The sequence below is a fragment of the Anser anser genome (assembly GCF_964211835.1).
Source record: "Anser anser genome assembly, chromosome: 3".
NCBI classification, from domain to species: Eukaryota; Metazoa; Chordata; class Aves; order Anseriformes; family Anatidae; genus Anser; species Anser anser.
In genome coordinates this window covers 89,583,731-89,596,476 of record NC_139722.1, presented here as the reverse complement: position 1 = coordinate 89,596,476, position 12,746 = coordinate 89,583,731, and the positions used below count along the sequence as shown (strand labels likewise).

At 47.4% G+C, this 12,746-nt stretch overlaps 1 protein-coding gene and 1 long non-coding RNA gene across 2 annotated transcripts; both read left to right on the top strand.

The window, feature by feature from the left end:
• The first annotated feature begins 1,570 nt into the window (after positions 1–1,570).
• On the top strand, positions 1,571–12,329 carry CCDC167 (coiled-coil domain containing 167). The gene is made up of 5 exons (XM_083828483.1): positions 1,571–1,717; positions 7,499–7,593; positions 9,732–9,784; positions 11,618–11,760; positions 11,861–12,329. The coding sequence occupies exons 1-4, from the start codon at positions 1,679–1,681 to the stop codon at positions 11,719–11,721; spliced, it is 291 nt and encodes a 96-aa protein (XP_083684609.1). The 5' UTR covers positions 1,571–1,678; the 3' UTR covers positions 11,722–11,760; positions 11,861–12,329.
• Positions 1,724–5,178, top strand: LOC310896318. The gene is made up of 3 exons (XR_014581383.1): positions 1,724–2,048; positions 2,847–3,006; positions 3,569–5,178. It is a non-coding gene; the product is annotated as an uncharacterized lncRNA (long non-coding RNA).
• Positions 12,330–12,746: the final 417 nt, after the last annotated feature.

Sequence of the window (12,746 nt, the reverse complement as noted above, 5' to 3'; positions counted from 1 at the left end):
AGAGTAGTTCAAATTCATGCTCATGTCTGTAGACATTTTAAAATACAAAAGATTATGTCATTGCATGTGAAAAACTTCCAGATCTGTTCTTTGGGTTTCAAGAAGGAAAAGATTAAAAGTTTGCTGAGGAAAAGGAAGTTTCTTTCTTGTGTCAGTGCTTAGATGACCTGAATGACATTACAAAAGAAATGAAGATGTAACACAGCAAAAAGGCTGAAGAGGGGGTGCCAGCTCAGGGCAGAACGAGGAGACCCAAGACCAGGAGAGCGGCATAATGAGGTTATCAGCCTGATGGATTCAGAAGGGCCAGGAGGAACAATGCATGAATTAAAATCTGCTGCTTGCAATGGCAGCAGCAATGGCTTGTTTGTGAGGGAGGAACCAGTTCCCCTTTTGTCTTCCCAAAAGATGTGACAACAAAGGTCACGCTCATCTGCCCGCAAAATGGTGTGTGTACGTCTCTCTGTGAAGAAGCGTGCATGTGAAAATTGACAGTTCTCCCCTGAATCAATACTCACCTTTGTAAAGGAGAAAATGCTTTCTGCTGCACTGATGGCTATTTCATCCCATTGCAAACCATAACAGATGGGTTTTCTTCAAGCCTCTATGCATTTTAAGATTGTATTTACACTCACTAAGCAAGTCTTCTGCCTAAGAAGGGAAAAAATTACGGTCTCCTGCTTCTTCATTTTCTCCCTCCCCCAGTGCTTTGCTTTCCCAGGGCTGCTGGCTTGGTCCAACTCAGCTTCTTTACGCCCTTCTGACAGACCTTCTGCTTGGAAAAGGGTTATCTGTGTCTCACCTGGGAGGTAGGAGTTCAGGCTCCTTTGAGTTCACCCATGTAGACCCCATAACATAGCCACGCACCAAAGTTGGAAGCTGAGAAAAGTACACCTACTCCTCAGTTTCTCCAGGCAGAAAATCAGAATGATGCTATCACAGACGCATGCACCTGCCATAGGAAAATACAGAGGATTTTTTTGAAAGAAAAGTTAAACACACAAATTAAGCACCAGTATTAGCACTCCTTCTATGATAGGAATACACATTCCTGAGAGCCTACTGAAATTCAGTCAGCAGAGTGTATTTAGTGAAAAAGAAAATTCAGCCTGTCTTTTTAATAAACGCTGCTGCTGCCCAGCCTTCTGGTTTTGGACAGCAGATAGCTCTGCTGTTCTCTGTCATGTAGCAGTGATGCCCTACCACAAAAACAGATGCATTTCAGTGGTGTTTCTTGCTTGTTTATGATTTTTTTAAATGCAAGATAGCAACGGTTCATAAAAAGCTTTCCAGGGTCGGGACAAAAGCTGCCATGCATATGTAACATCGTGATCAGCATCTGGCAATGAACCGGCTGGCGTGCACAAAATGCTACCTCCAGGTAGCTCAGGCAGCTGGCTTTTCCTGCAGCTGCTTTAACACAAAGCTTTGGGAAGAGAGCCCCAAAGACAACCTAAAGCTCTCGGTGAAAAGATATTCAACAAAACCACGGCCCCCTTCGTCCCTTTATTTTCAAACGCCATCCCCAGAGCCGCCCTCACAAAGATGGCGTCCCCCCCCACCCCCCGGCACGGCGCCTCACAAAGATGGCGCCGGCCGCGCCGACGTGGCCGAGCCCGGGCTGGCGAGCGGGGAGCGGGCGCTCTGCGCATGCGCGGCGCCGGGCGGGCTCGGGACCATGGGCAGGAGGCGAGAGGGGCTGAGCGTGGCCCGGGAGGTGAGGGGTGGGCGGCGGCCGAGGGGCGATGTGGGGCGATATGGGGCGATATGAGGCGGCGGAGCACCCTTAGAGGCCTAGATAAGGGGCGGCGGCGTAGTCAGTCTCTGCCTGCTGCTTGCTCCCGGTGGGTGCCGGGGGGGACACGGGGCGCTGGGCTCGGCCGCCATTTTGTGGTGCGATGGCACCGCTGGGACCGGCAGCGCTCTGAGGGGAGTTCGGTCTGCTCCTGCGCTTAGCGCTGGCTCCCTCGTTGTGGGGAGGTGACGCTGGAGAAACAGACATTTCTGGGCTCTCTAACCCAAATATAACAGTTAAAGGGAGTTTGGAGGTGAGTGTGCTGTCTGCCCGAGTATCTTTGCTCAGCCTAGCAAGGGGAGCTGAAATGTTTTTTTTGAGATGTGACAGACAAGGAGACAGACAAGCTGGTGGTAGGCTTTGCCATACAAAAGGGGAGGTGTTAAAAAGGGTGAACCCAATCAGGGTCGCTGGTCACAGAATGAAAAGGGTTTGGTTTCGGTTGCCACAGAATATTTTGGCAAAGCATTTGGAATTTGTGGTATCTTTAGATTTCTGTGTGTGTGTTGTCATGGTAGAACAAGCTAGTTTTGAAAGGATTGTAGAACTGCTCTTCTTCGGGGTGTAATAAATGAAAATGTGACCTCTTGGTGCAAAAATACTACTAAAAGATAAAGTCCTTCCTTCTTGCAATGATGAGAGGGGTGCTGACTGAAAGTTAGGAAGAAAACAAAATCCTTTGAAGCCAGAGGCAGTGAAGTTTGCGTGTCAGGTGTTTGAATACTTGACAGCCAAGATGCTGATTTCATAATTTAAACTTCCATTCAGTTCACTGTTATCTTCTGAGCTGTTATGATTGATAAAACTTTCCAAATGAGTCTTAATATGACATGATGCATGGCTGTCTTTGAAAAGCCTAATCTAGGCAGAGTCATGCTTGTTTAACTGGAGTCATGATGCTAAATGAATGCAATTTTCTATATGGACACTTATCAGATTAGCTTGCACTTACAAATTGCAGGTGCAATTGATGTAACCTGGTTTAAAGTGATATAAATGTCTCCATAATGTTGTGATGGTTTAAACTCAAACCACTTTTCCTTTCTTATAGCTTTGTAGTCCTTCAGCAGGCAACCCCATTGACAACACTGAGCTGTACAGAACTGTCTTCGTGAGATCCATCAGGAAAAGGAAACTGGGAAGGCTCTGGTCAATTTTGTAGCAATATAATGAAAGTGGAATGAGTTTGAGAGTGGCAATGATGATCAAAGGTGGGGAAACTTTCTATGCAGGAAACAAGCAGATGGGTTCTTCTAAACTTGAAAACGTGACTGAAAGGGGACCCAGTATGGGTCTATATTCTTTGTATGCCATTTGTAATTTTTAAGCAAAGAATGAATGTTCACTCTCTTCAGTATAAAAACAAGAGCCTTCAAGTGAAGCTAGCAAGTGACAGGGACAGAACAAACAGGGAGGGGTTGGTTCTTCCCCCCAGCCTGTGGATGTGCCATGAAACTCCTTGCCATGGGGTATTGTAGCTCCTAAAAATACCCTTGTGGCTCAGCCAACCGGGGAGGGGTGACAGGTAGGGTTAGTAAGTGCAAAGAGAGCAGGTGCTCAGTGAGTGCCTGAGCTCCAAAATACTGAATGTGGATTTGGAGAAAGTATTGTTATGTATAGTTCCCAAATCCTGCTTCTGACAAAGACTGATCAGTGCCTATGGAAGAGTTAAGGATAGGGAAAAGGATGGAAGTAGTAGTCCTTATTCACTGAAGTTGTTTTTAGAGGATGTTTCAGAATGCTCTGTGGTCACATCTGTGTGCTGTCCTGCAGAGCCACTGAGTTGAGGCAGGGGTCCGACTAACTGGATAGATTCAAGGCTGAAGGAGATGCAGGTGGGATCCAGCCCTTTCTCCTCTACCACCACAAAGGTTTGATCTGCAGGACTTCTCTGGTGGATCATCCTCTGCTGTGTAGTAACCTGCCTGGTAAATGTTGCCTAGCCTGTGGGTACAACATTTGCAAAATGATTTGGCATGAAGTGAATGATTCTGAGAGCGTGGTTAAAAAAAAAAAAAATGTGTGTATACCCAAACTACAAGTTAGCATTTAAATTTAAACATTGCAAAAAATCGGTCCCTGCTGGACCGTTTTTCTTAATAAGGCAGCCAAATTTGTGGATGCAAGAACCACTAATTCTTCTGTGAAAAGAACTGTTCAAGTGTGCTGGCAGGTGACAAGGCATCAGAAGACTGCTTAAGGAAGGCTTTTTTCTTTGCCCCCACCTCTTCATTTGGCTTTGATCTGTTTTATGAGGGTCAGAAGACAAAATCCTCATTACCCAACGCTGTTGGATGTCAATGTATATGTGATGTGGCTCTTTGCCAGCATCTTAATTAGGAAATTCATAAAAGCAGAGGGTGGATGCCAGTTCTTGAAAAGTGCTTTTAGCCTTTCTGCTGGAAAGAAAGCTTTTATTAATTCATTACAAAATGTATTAAAAGGGATCTAATCTAGCTCAACTCTGTAAGCAAAGCTACTTCCTTCTCTCTTTTTTTTTTTTTTTTCTTGGTCTGCCTTTTATGTGAGCCATTTTGGGCTCCCTGCCCAATGTAGTCCTGACAAATAAGATTTGTAATAAGTGCGTAAGTCAGTTTGGATTGAAATGTGCTCTGGGTCCCTCTGGTTTAAAGAAGTGTCTGGACTGTGAGCAGGTGTTGCCAGATTTCAGAGGAAATGGCTCAAAACCTTGTCATGCTTTCTGGAGTGAGGGAGGCTGTGGGGGACGAAGCTGCTGGGACTTCACTTTCCAGAGTGGCTCACGGGGAGCAGAGGGGCAGCTCTGTGTACCCCGAGCTGCTGTGTTAAGCACCTGTCTCACTTGCCCCTTCTAATTGGCACTAATTAAAGACATTGCTTAAAGATGTCCCTGCTGTGGAGCACGTGAACCTGAGGCATTGTAAGGTGAGCTTCCCACGTGCTGCACTTCAGCTCTGTCCCAGAAGAATGCCTTTGTGGACAGGAGAGCCAGGAGGAGCGAGGATTCTTCTTCACAACTTATCCACAACTGTTGTGAGATTGCCACTAAAAAGATAAGCCAGGGTGAGGTGCAGTGCATCCTGCTAAGCGAGCTTGGCTCTTTGTCTTCATGCAGGCCTTCCGTAGGCCTAGATACGTGCCCCAGCTGGCCTTCTCATGCAGCAGTTAGTAGGAGGGAAGGCTTGTCATCCGCAACGAGCTCAGGTATGCACCTGCTGCTAGGATTGCTCTCTCGGAGAGCTGCTGCTGGGAATTATGCCAAAACTTTATAGGTTCTGCTGCTACAGCTTTACAGGTTATAGCTCCCCTGGGAGTTTTCTCAGCAGCCTGAGAGTAATCAGTAATTCCCAGGTGTTCCTAATTTCTCCCCATGCTTATTTTCCTCTTCCTCACTCTCCTTTGCCCTGCAGTGAAGAGTTGCTTGGATGGCTTCTCTGCTAAGAGATTCCTAGCACGCAGAAGCAGGCCCTAAATCCCAAGTGAAGCAGTGGCAGGGGTGTGTCAAGATGGTGCTCTGCCTATAGTTCTGGTCATCATCTGGGGCTCTTCCTGTACATGAGCCATCTTCAGGAGGCAGATACTTTTGTCTTAATTTACAAGTAAGGAAACCAAGGCGCTGTGAGTAGATAACATTTGAAAATCCTCACTCTCAACCTTCCTTATAACCTCTAATGCCCCAGACCAGCCTGAAGAAAAGATGTTGCAGGATTTCAGAGAGAAAAAAATAATTCGTTCATTCAGCAATCTGTTCCTTCTTCTTTGCCTTTTTTTATTATTATTATTATTTTGCGTCCCTTGTGCCCCCAGCTCAGCAAAACCGATGTTGCAGTTCTAGGGCATGTGGTTTATTAGCAAATTATTGCTCTCCAGCAGGGGAACCAAACTTTGGTTTTGATTTAAGAGCAGTAAAAACAGCTGCAACTTTTAAAGTATTGTGTGGAATCTGGAGATTTTTAGTCAGCAGAAAGTAAGAGCATTGGCAGAGCTGGGCTGAATATCCTTGTGTTATTTCTCATGAAAAGATGACAGCATGGGCAGAGAGCGTACCAGTGAGAGCAGCTGCAAAGTGAGCAGAAGGAATGCTTCTGGTGGAGAGGATGGGGAGTGCAACGGCGTGGCTAACGTAGTGGTGGGCTGGCAGCTTACTAACCAAAGCTCTCATTAAATTGCATTACTTACCATGATTTTTAAGCCCCTCTTCCAGAGAAGGCATGGGGCACTGTAGTAAGTTTACTGGCAGAGGAGGAGCCAGGTGACACGTGTTGAAGTACCTCTTGCAAGGTGTATGTGAGGGTTTCTAGCACGGGAGGAAGCAGAGACACCATCGGTTGCAGATGGTGGGAACGGGTGATTGAGGTGGTCGTTCTCAAAGCTGAGCGCCCTGAATGGATTGGGTGGGCACCCCTCCTTCACTCTCCTGCACTCTGCCATTAAGTGAACTTGCTGATAAATGTGATCAGAGCTAACTTGGGGGACTTTGGAATAGTAAGATGCAAAGGTTTGAGCCTTTTTAACCATGCCCCTGTCCCCAGCACTGCTGTGTGCCTTGCCATGAGACTATTCAGCTGACTGGCCGAGCTCCTTTTTGCAGTCTGTGTTGTTCTCCCCTTTACGTCAAGCCTCCTGCCCCATCCTGCATGTTTGTAACTCCTGCCTGCCTTTCCTGAACAGAAGGTGTGAGATTGCTAACGAGCTCAGGACAGAGCTGATCCCCCGCAGCAGCAATAATTGTGGATTAGTACCTTTGATTTTATTTTTATTTTTCCCATATCACTGTTCATGGGACCGTTTGTGCTCTCTCTCTGGTGTCCAGGCAGTTGGTGTGATATACTGCCTAGGTACTTTCCCCAGGACCCTGCTGCCTCTTACCTTCTGGTTTGTGAGGGCTGCTGCCACAGAAAGGCTGCGCTGCCAGAGATGTAGCTAGCTTTGGCCTTGTTTGGAGAACCAGACACAGCAGGAGCGTGGGGTGAGGTAGCTGAAAAGAGAGGTCACTGCCACCTCAGGGCAGCAAGGCCATCTTTCAGGCTACGATGTCGTGTTCGTATTATCTGATTACTCCACAGTTTCCTTGCTGGAAGCAAGCCTGAAAGACAAAGTATTCCTAAAGATGTCTGTGCTCTGGTTGCCAGGCAGAAGAGAGGAATGATTCCCAGGAGAGCTGTTGGCCTTGGTAGGACTAATGCCTGGGCAATCCATGTGCCCACAAGCATCAGCGTTTTTCCCTTCCCACCCCTACACACACACAGAGCCGAGGGTGCTTTGCAGTCTTGTCCCACGAATGCTTACTTCTGTTTGCAGCACTAAATCAAGACCTTATCCCTGAGGCTTTGCCCAAGGCTGGTCCCTTGCGTTGTATACCACTTTAATGGCATAAAGACAGCCTGGGTCACGTCTTTGCTTGTGGGGCCACATACAAAGAAACTAGAACAGGCTGGAACTGGATTGGATCTCAAAAAAGGTGCTGGCCAGCCACACAGCTGGGAGTGTTAGAGCTGGCCTGGCTGTGTCTGGGGTTGCAATAACACAGCTGTCCGGGGTGCAGCACAGGCTGATGTCTAGGAGGTGGTGGGCTCTGTGCTGTGATCTCTGCGCGGAGCTGGGTCTGCTCCTCCCTTGGTTTGGGGAGGAAGGAGGTGGAGTGGCTGAACTGCCACCCTTCAGTGGGGATGGATCCGTGTTACTTGGAGAGGAAATGACAGCGACTGGTGCGTTGTTTTTCAGATTGATGGACTGGAGGAGAAGCTGGCGCTCTGCAGACAGAGCATGGAGGAGGTGGATCTCAAACTGCGCAGGGAGAAGCTCAGCCCTGAAGGAAGGTATGGATGAGCACCTCCTTTCGCAGCTGCGGCTGCACACTTCAGCTAGCTGTCATCCTGCTGCAGGACTGAGCAAGGGTTCTTGGAGGGATGGGAATGTGTGGTTCCCCATGACAAGGCTCTTCTTCCAGCTTGGAGCTTACTTGGGGAACATGCCGATGTGAGTTCAGTGATACACAGAGAGATTTATCTAATGAACAGCCTCCCTTTCAAACCTGTATTGCACCCAGCCAAGCAGTGCCCAAAACTTGGCTGTTTGTTAGCAGAGCTGGGTCCTGGCCTGCTGGGAAACAGGCTAGCTGTAAGCTTTTAAAGCTGAACTGACCTGGCCTCTGAGCTGGATTTTATAGCAGACACAGGCAGAACCTGATATTTCTCTAGCACGAAGCGAGAGATCCTACATCTCCCAGCTGATTCTCAGATCTCTGTGCCTGCAGACACTCTTCCAGTCATCAGCATCCTGTTGCTCTGCTCCCACCAAAAAGGCTGGGAAGTTCAATTACAGACCAAGGAAGAGAAAGTTCCTGTTGTCTGCTTTCTTACAGAACCCAGTTACAAATCATCCTTGCAGTGATGACTTTTTCACACCCTGATATTTACCAGCCTCAGCCTGTGTTCTTTTTTTCTTCCTTTCCATTCAGTTATCTCGCTTTGCCTGCCATTTCTTGAGCCACCCTCTCTCTTTTTTCCTCCTCCTTTACTGGAGTTTTATATCCCCCATTCATATTTGGACAGGGTCCTGTGTTCCCTTATCCCTCATCTCTAGCTCTTCATTTCACCAGTCCGTTACCTAAATTTTTCTTCCTATGTTTACTATCTGTATTCTTCATCTGCTGCTGAAGTGGCCATCAAACAAACCTACAGTTGCAGTAACTTGACAAGATGGAATATACCTGTATGATTTCTCTCTGAAATATAGCGCCTAGAGCAAAGAATTAAGATTAGGGATTTCTGGGACACTTTCTGAATTTTACAACTTGGGTGGAGATGGAAATGGAAATCCTGTTCCCCTAATCCAGATGATCTCAAAAACCATGGAAGAAGGTACCATGATAAACATAGTTCACAAAGGAGAGCTCTGCTTTCCTGCTTCAAAGTTCAGTTATCAGTTTCTTCCCGTCTCATTCTCAAAGCACCTTCCTTGACTCCCTTCACGAGGCAGATTTCTGAGTAGCACCTCAGTCATGCGGGCAAATGTCTTCTCACATCCTCCTGGCTGCACTGTGTGTTTCCTTTTTCCAGTTGCCTCTAAGAGCCCTTCTTGCCTCTCCTGCTGCTTATGCAGCTTGTTTTCTTGCCATCCCGCACTTAATAGCTGTACACATAGGTTTGGAATCTCTTCCTACTGCAGGTTCTTGCTCTGCCCCAAGGGGAACAACAAACTATTACACTTTCTGCCTTCTCTCTGCTCTCAGTGATGAGATAATTTGTTAGTGCAGCTTTGTTTGTATGCACACAGTCTGAAAGGAGTGGCCACGTCCCTGCTGCTGTAATGGAAATGCAGCTGCTTTCAGGCAATTTGGTTTGCTTTTATATTTAAACAGTATATTAATTATCTTGTGCAGTTTCAGACAAGGGCTGGGTAGGTCTGTTTACTTGTTACTACTGTTATCCTGAGTCTTCAGTCGAACAACAGGTTGTTTAGGTGGTTGTTGCTGGGTTTGGATTCAGCTTGTTTCCAAGCTGACCAGGGTATGTAAATTGGGTACCCTGGCAAAGGGATCCAGGCTTCAATCAGTGAGGAGAATTACTACACCAGCACTGAGCCAGATGTGCCGGAGGAGCAGGATCCTGCAGAGAGCTTGTACGGACCATGCCTCATCTTGTAGCCGTGGCAGAATTTCTTACCCCACCTTGGGGAATTGGGTAGGGGGCTCTCCAGCAGGCAGAGCACTGTTCTGACACTTCTCAAAGGAGAGACACAAAGCAGCTTGAGAGGAAAAAGCCATCTGAAACTGCTGCATCCTTTTTGCTCAGCAGGGGGTTTCTAAACTGTCACCTCTCCACAGTGAAGGGTGAGGGGCTCATTCTGTGAGCAAATATTCCTGCTACTGGGCCAGAGTTTCTCTTCCATCATAGGAGCAAAGAAATAGGCTGTGTTGTGCCTCGCAGGTAATGAACTCCTCTTCTCATTACAGGAAGTCACTGGAGAGAGAGAGAAACCTACTAATGACCAAAGCTGACAACTATGGTAAGAGCTTCATTAAAAATGGTCCCTCTGGGCTGGATGGCATCAGTGCTGCAGCTTAGCTTCATCTTCAAGTTCCTGCCACAATAATTTCTGTCTTTTGAATTTACGCTCATCCAAACGGAGCAAAACTGAGGGAAATCTGGTCAGTGTATTAGGAGTCCAGATCCTCCCTCTTGAGACATGTTATCTTAAGGGAAAAAAAATAGTATATCAGCTGATAAGGGGGGTAAAACGTGCTTTTCATGTACCCCAAACTCCGTGTCCTTAGAAAATCTTAGCCAACAGAGTGGCTTTTAAAAACTTCTCCACTTTGTTGTGGTTGTTGTTGTTGTTTTTTTTAATTATGCAGGTTTAAGGGAAGGTGAGGCTGCTGCCTTGCTCACAGGATAGGAGCTGGAACGTTTGGGCTCTGCCTAGGCAGCAGCTTTGACTACGTTGGAAGCACTGAACTGAGTTGTGGGACACATTCTCCCCTGGTTCTGTGAACATCTTTTCCTGATGAGCTGCTGGTGCATGGCTGTATGTCTTACACATTGAAGACAGTCTGCTCTCTTGGAGAGCATTACAAGCCTAGCAAGTACAGGCACATCATCATGTGCGTGGAGCAGGGAGAATGGCCGCTGCTGTTCCCTCTAAATTACTGCAGTTAGGCTGTAGGCAGGATGGGGACCCCTTTATACTGCATATTGAGCCTGGTCTTACTGGAAGTGAAACCAAAGCAGAGAGTGAAGCTTTGCTGTCTCGATAGGGGGAGCCTGATGCTTCAGTCACCTTGTTATGTGTGAAATTAGCCTTCCTCCTGGCTCAGCTCACTGAGCAGAGCTGTTCTGCAGCAGCGCAAGCACATGGGAGAGAAGCACAAGTGTTTCTTTAGACTTAGAGAACCGAAAGCCAAGGCTTGGCCAGTGAATTTACAATTTTAACTCATGTTAAAGGACTCTTTCCAGAAGACTAGCAATTATTTTAAAGAGCTTCAAACCTGTTCCCTGAGGGCCTACCACCAGAGACAGCAGAAGGGTCAGGCTGTGGCTGCCACCCATTTACCAGCAGTCAGCCATCATCCAACAGGCTGCCCTAATGGTGAGGGCTGCTCCTCCTGGAACAGAACACACAGTGCCTCTGCACCCAGCCTTTTTAGATCATCACTATGGCCTCAAATTAAATCTGTACTTACTCCAGGCTGACACACTTGAGGCCATGAATGACAATGCCATTGCTCTGTCAGTTGAAGCTGGCAGAGCTGTGCTGGGGTTTGTGTGACCTCCTGCCCCTGCCACCACTTCTGCAGCCATGTGCGTTGAAGGAGGTTGCTGCGTGGCTGTGAATACTTGTACCACACGAAGAGCGGGGGCAGAAAGAAGAGCTAAGAGCCTCTTCTGATAGCTGTGCTAGTTCATTGTATTTGAGTTAGCTTAAGGACTGGGAAAAGATACTGGACTGAGAGTCCTGAACTTATGCCTAGGGAAAAAATAGAGAGTAAAAATAGCTCTCTACATGCCGTCCTCTTCTTCATTGCCTTAAGGAATAAACAGTTGTTCTAATGAACCAGGCTGCCCTTAGTATGGTCCCAGAACAAGGTCATTTGCAAACAGGACTGAGACTGAAGCATTCTTAAGAGCAGTTACTGAGATTAACAGGATGAGCACTAGCAAATGAGAAGGGCTCTTGCTAGGCTCCTTCCTGCCCAGAATAGTTTAGAACTAGCAGCTTTGGAGACTGATCCCAAGAGTTGCCCCTGGGTCATGGTGAGATGGTGCTTGTAAGACCATGTTGAAAGGAGATAGAGTAACAACACAAGAATGTTCACAGGCAAGGGTTTTGTTTGCTTCACAGAGAAGGAACTGAGTGTGCTTCGGAAGGAAAATCGCAAGAATGCTGCTCTTGCTGTGGCCATGGCCTTGCTGATCGCTCTCATCTATGCCTGCTGGACTATGTGATTGCACTCGAATTCTCCCTGCTGACCAGACGGCTCTCCTGTAAGGAACTCTTCGTCCTCTCACCGTTGCACCTCCCCAAGGGTGAGGATCAGCATTTCAGGGCGTTGTTCTCATTTGTCCTCTCCGAACCTCATTGTAGGGAAACTTTTTCTCTGAGAACTGAGAGGTCCAGCAGGCAAAGCAGACACCACAGCACACTCACGCTGGGAAAGCAGGTCGAGCATAACTCCAGGTGGGGCTGTCTTACCAAACATCCAGTCAAGACCTGATGTAGGAAGGTAGTATGCTCTTTTTGAAGAGGACCTTGCTGGTTGCAGACAGAACTGAGCTAAATAAAGATGTTTCCTCTTCCACACTAATTTCCAGGACCAGGAGAACCCTACCTCCATAAAAACAGATGGGAAATAGGTATCTCTTCTGCAAGCACATAGCAGCCAACTTGAGATCTTGCTGCTTGGGCTTTGAAAAGATCTACCTACCTCTCCTGTGCATCAAAGCTTGGTAACCGTTTTGTGCCTCTGAGAATCAACACCTGCAGAAGAGATTTTACTACCACCTCCCAGGCATGGAAGTGCCTGTGGAGGGCTTTAAATAAAGTTGACATTGTAGCTCCCAGCTTTTCCTTCCTTCCCCAGTTTTGTAGCAGGTCTCTCAGGCCACTCCTCTGTTAGGATCCTGCTGTCTCCCATCTCACTGCTGGCACACATTCCATCGCAGTAAGGCTGGATGGGGTTAGGCACTTTGATATATCTGGTTGGCAAGGTCTCAACAGTGGATTATTGCACTGCTGTGGCCTGGAATCTGCCTGAGTATTTGGTTTCAAGCATTTGCTTCCTTTCAGTGGAAAAGCAGCCAAGCACACCAGTAAGGAAGGAGTGCTGGAGATAGGGCCCTGCAGTCCCTCCTCTCATCCTGGTCCAGTGAGATGTGGAGAAGCCCTGAGGAAGCACTTGTCAGGAAGGCCTTTAGGAGAACAGGACTGCCTTCAAAGTTGTAACTGTGCAAGGCACTCCTGTCTCCACACT

Bases quoted from the DNA above. Each gene is read 5' to 3' on its own strand.
- CCDC167 (XM_083828483.1), top strand. From the start codon at position 1,679: ATGGGCAGGAGGCGAGAGGGGCTGAGCGTGGCCCGGGAG. The intron at 7,594-9,731 runs GTATGGATGAGC...TTCTCATTACAG, and splicing joins AAGCTCAGCCCTGAAGGAAG to GAAGTCACTGGAGAGAGAGA. The intron at 9,785-11,617 runs GTAAGAGCTTCA...TTTGCTTCACAG, and splicing joins GACCAAAGCTGACAACTATG to AGAAGGAACTGAGTGTGCTT.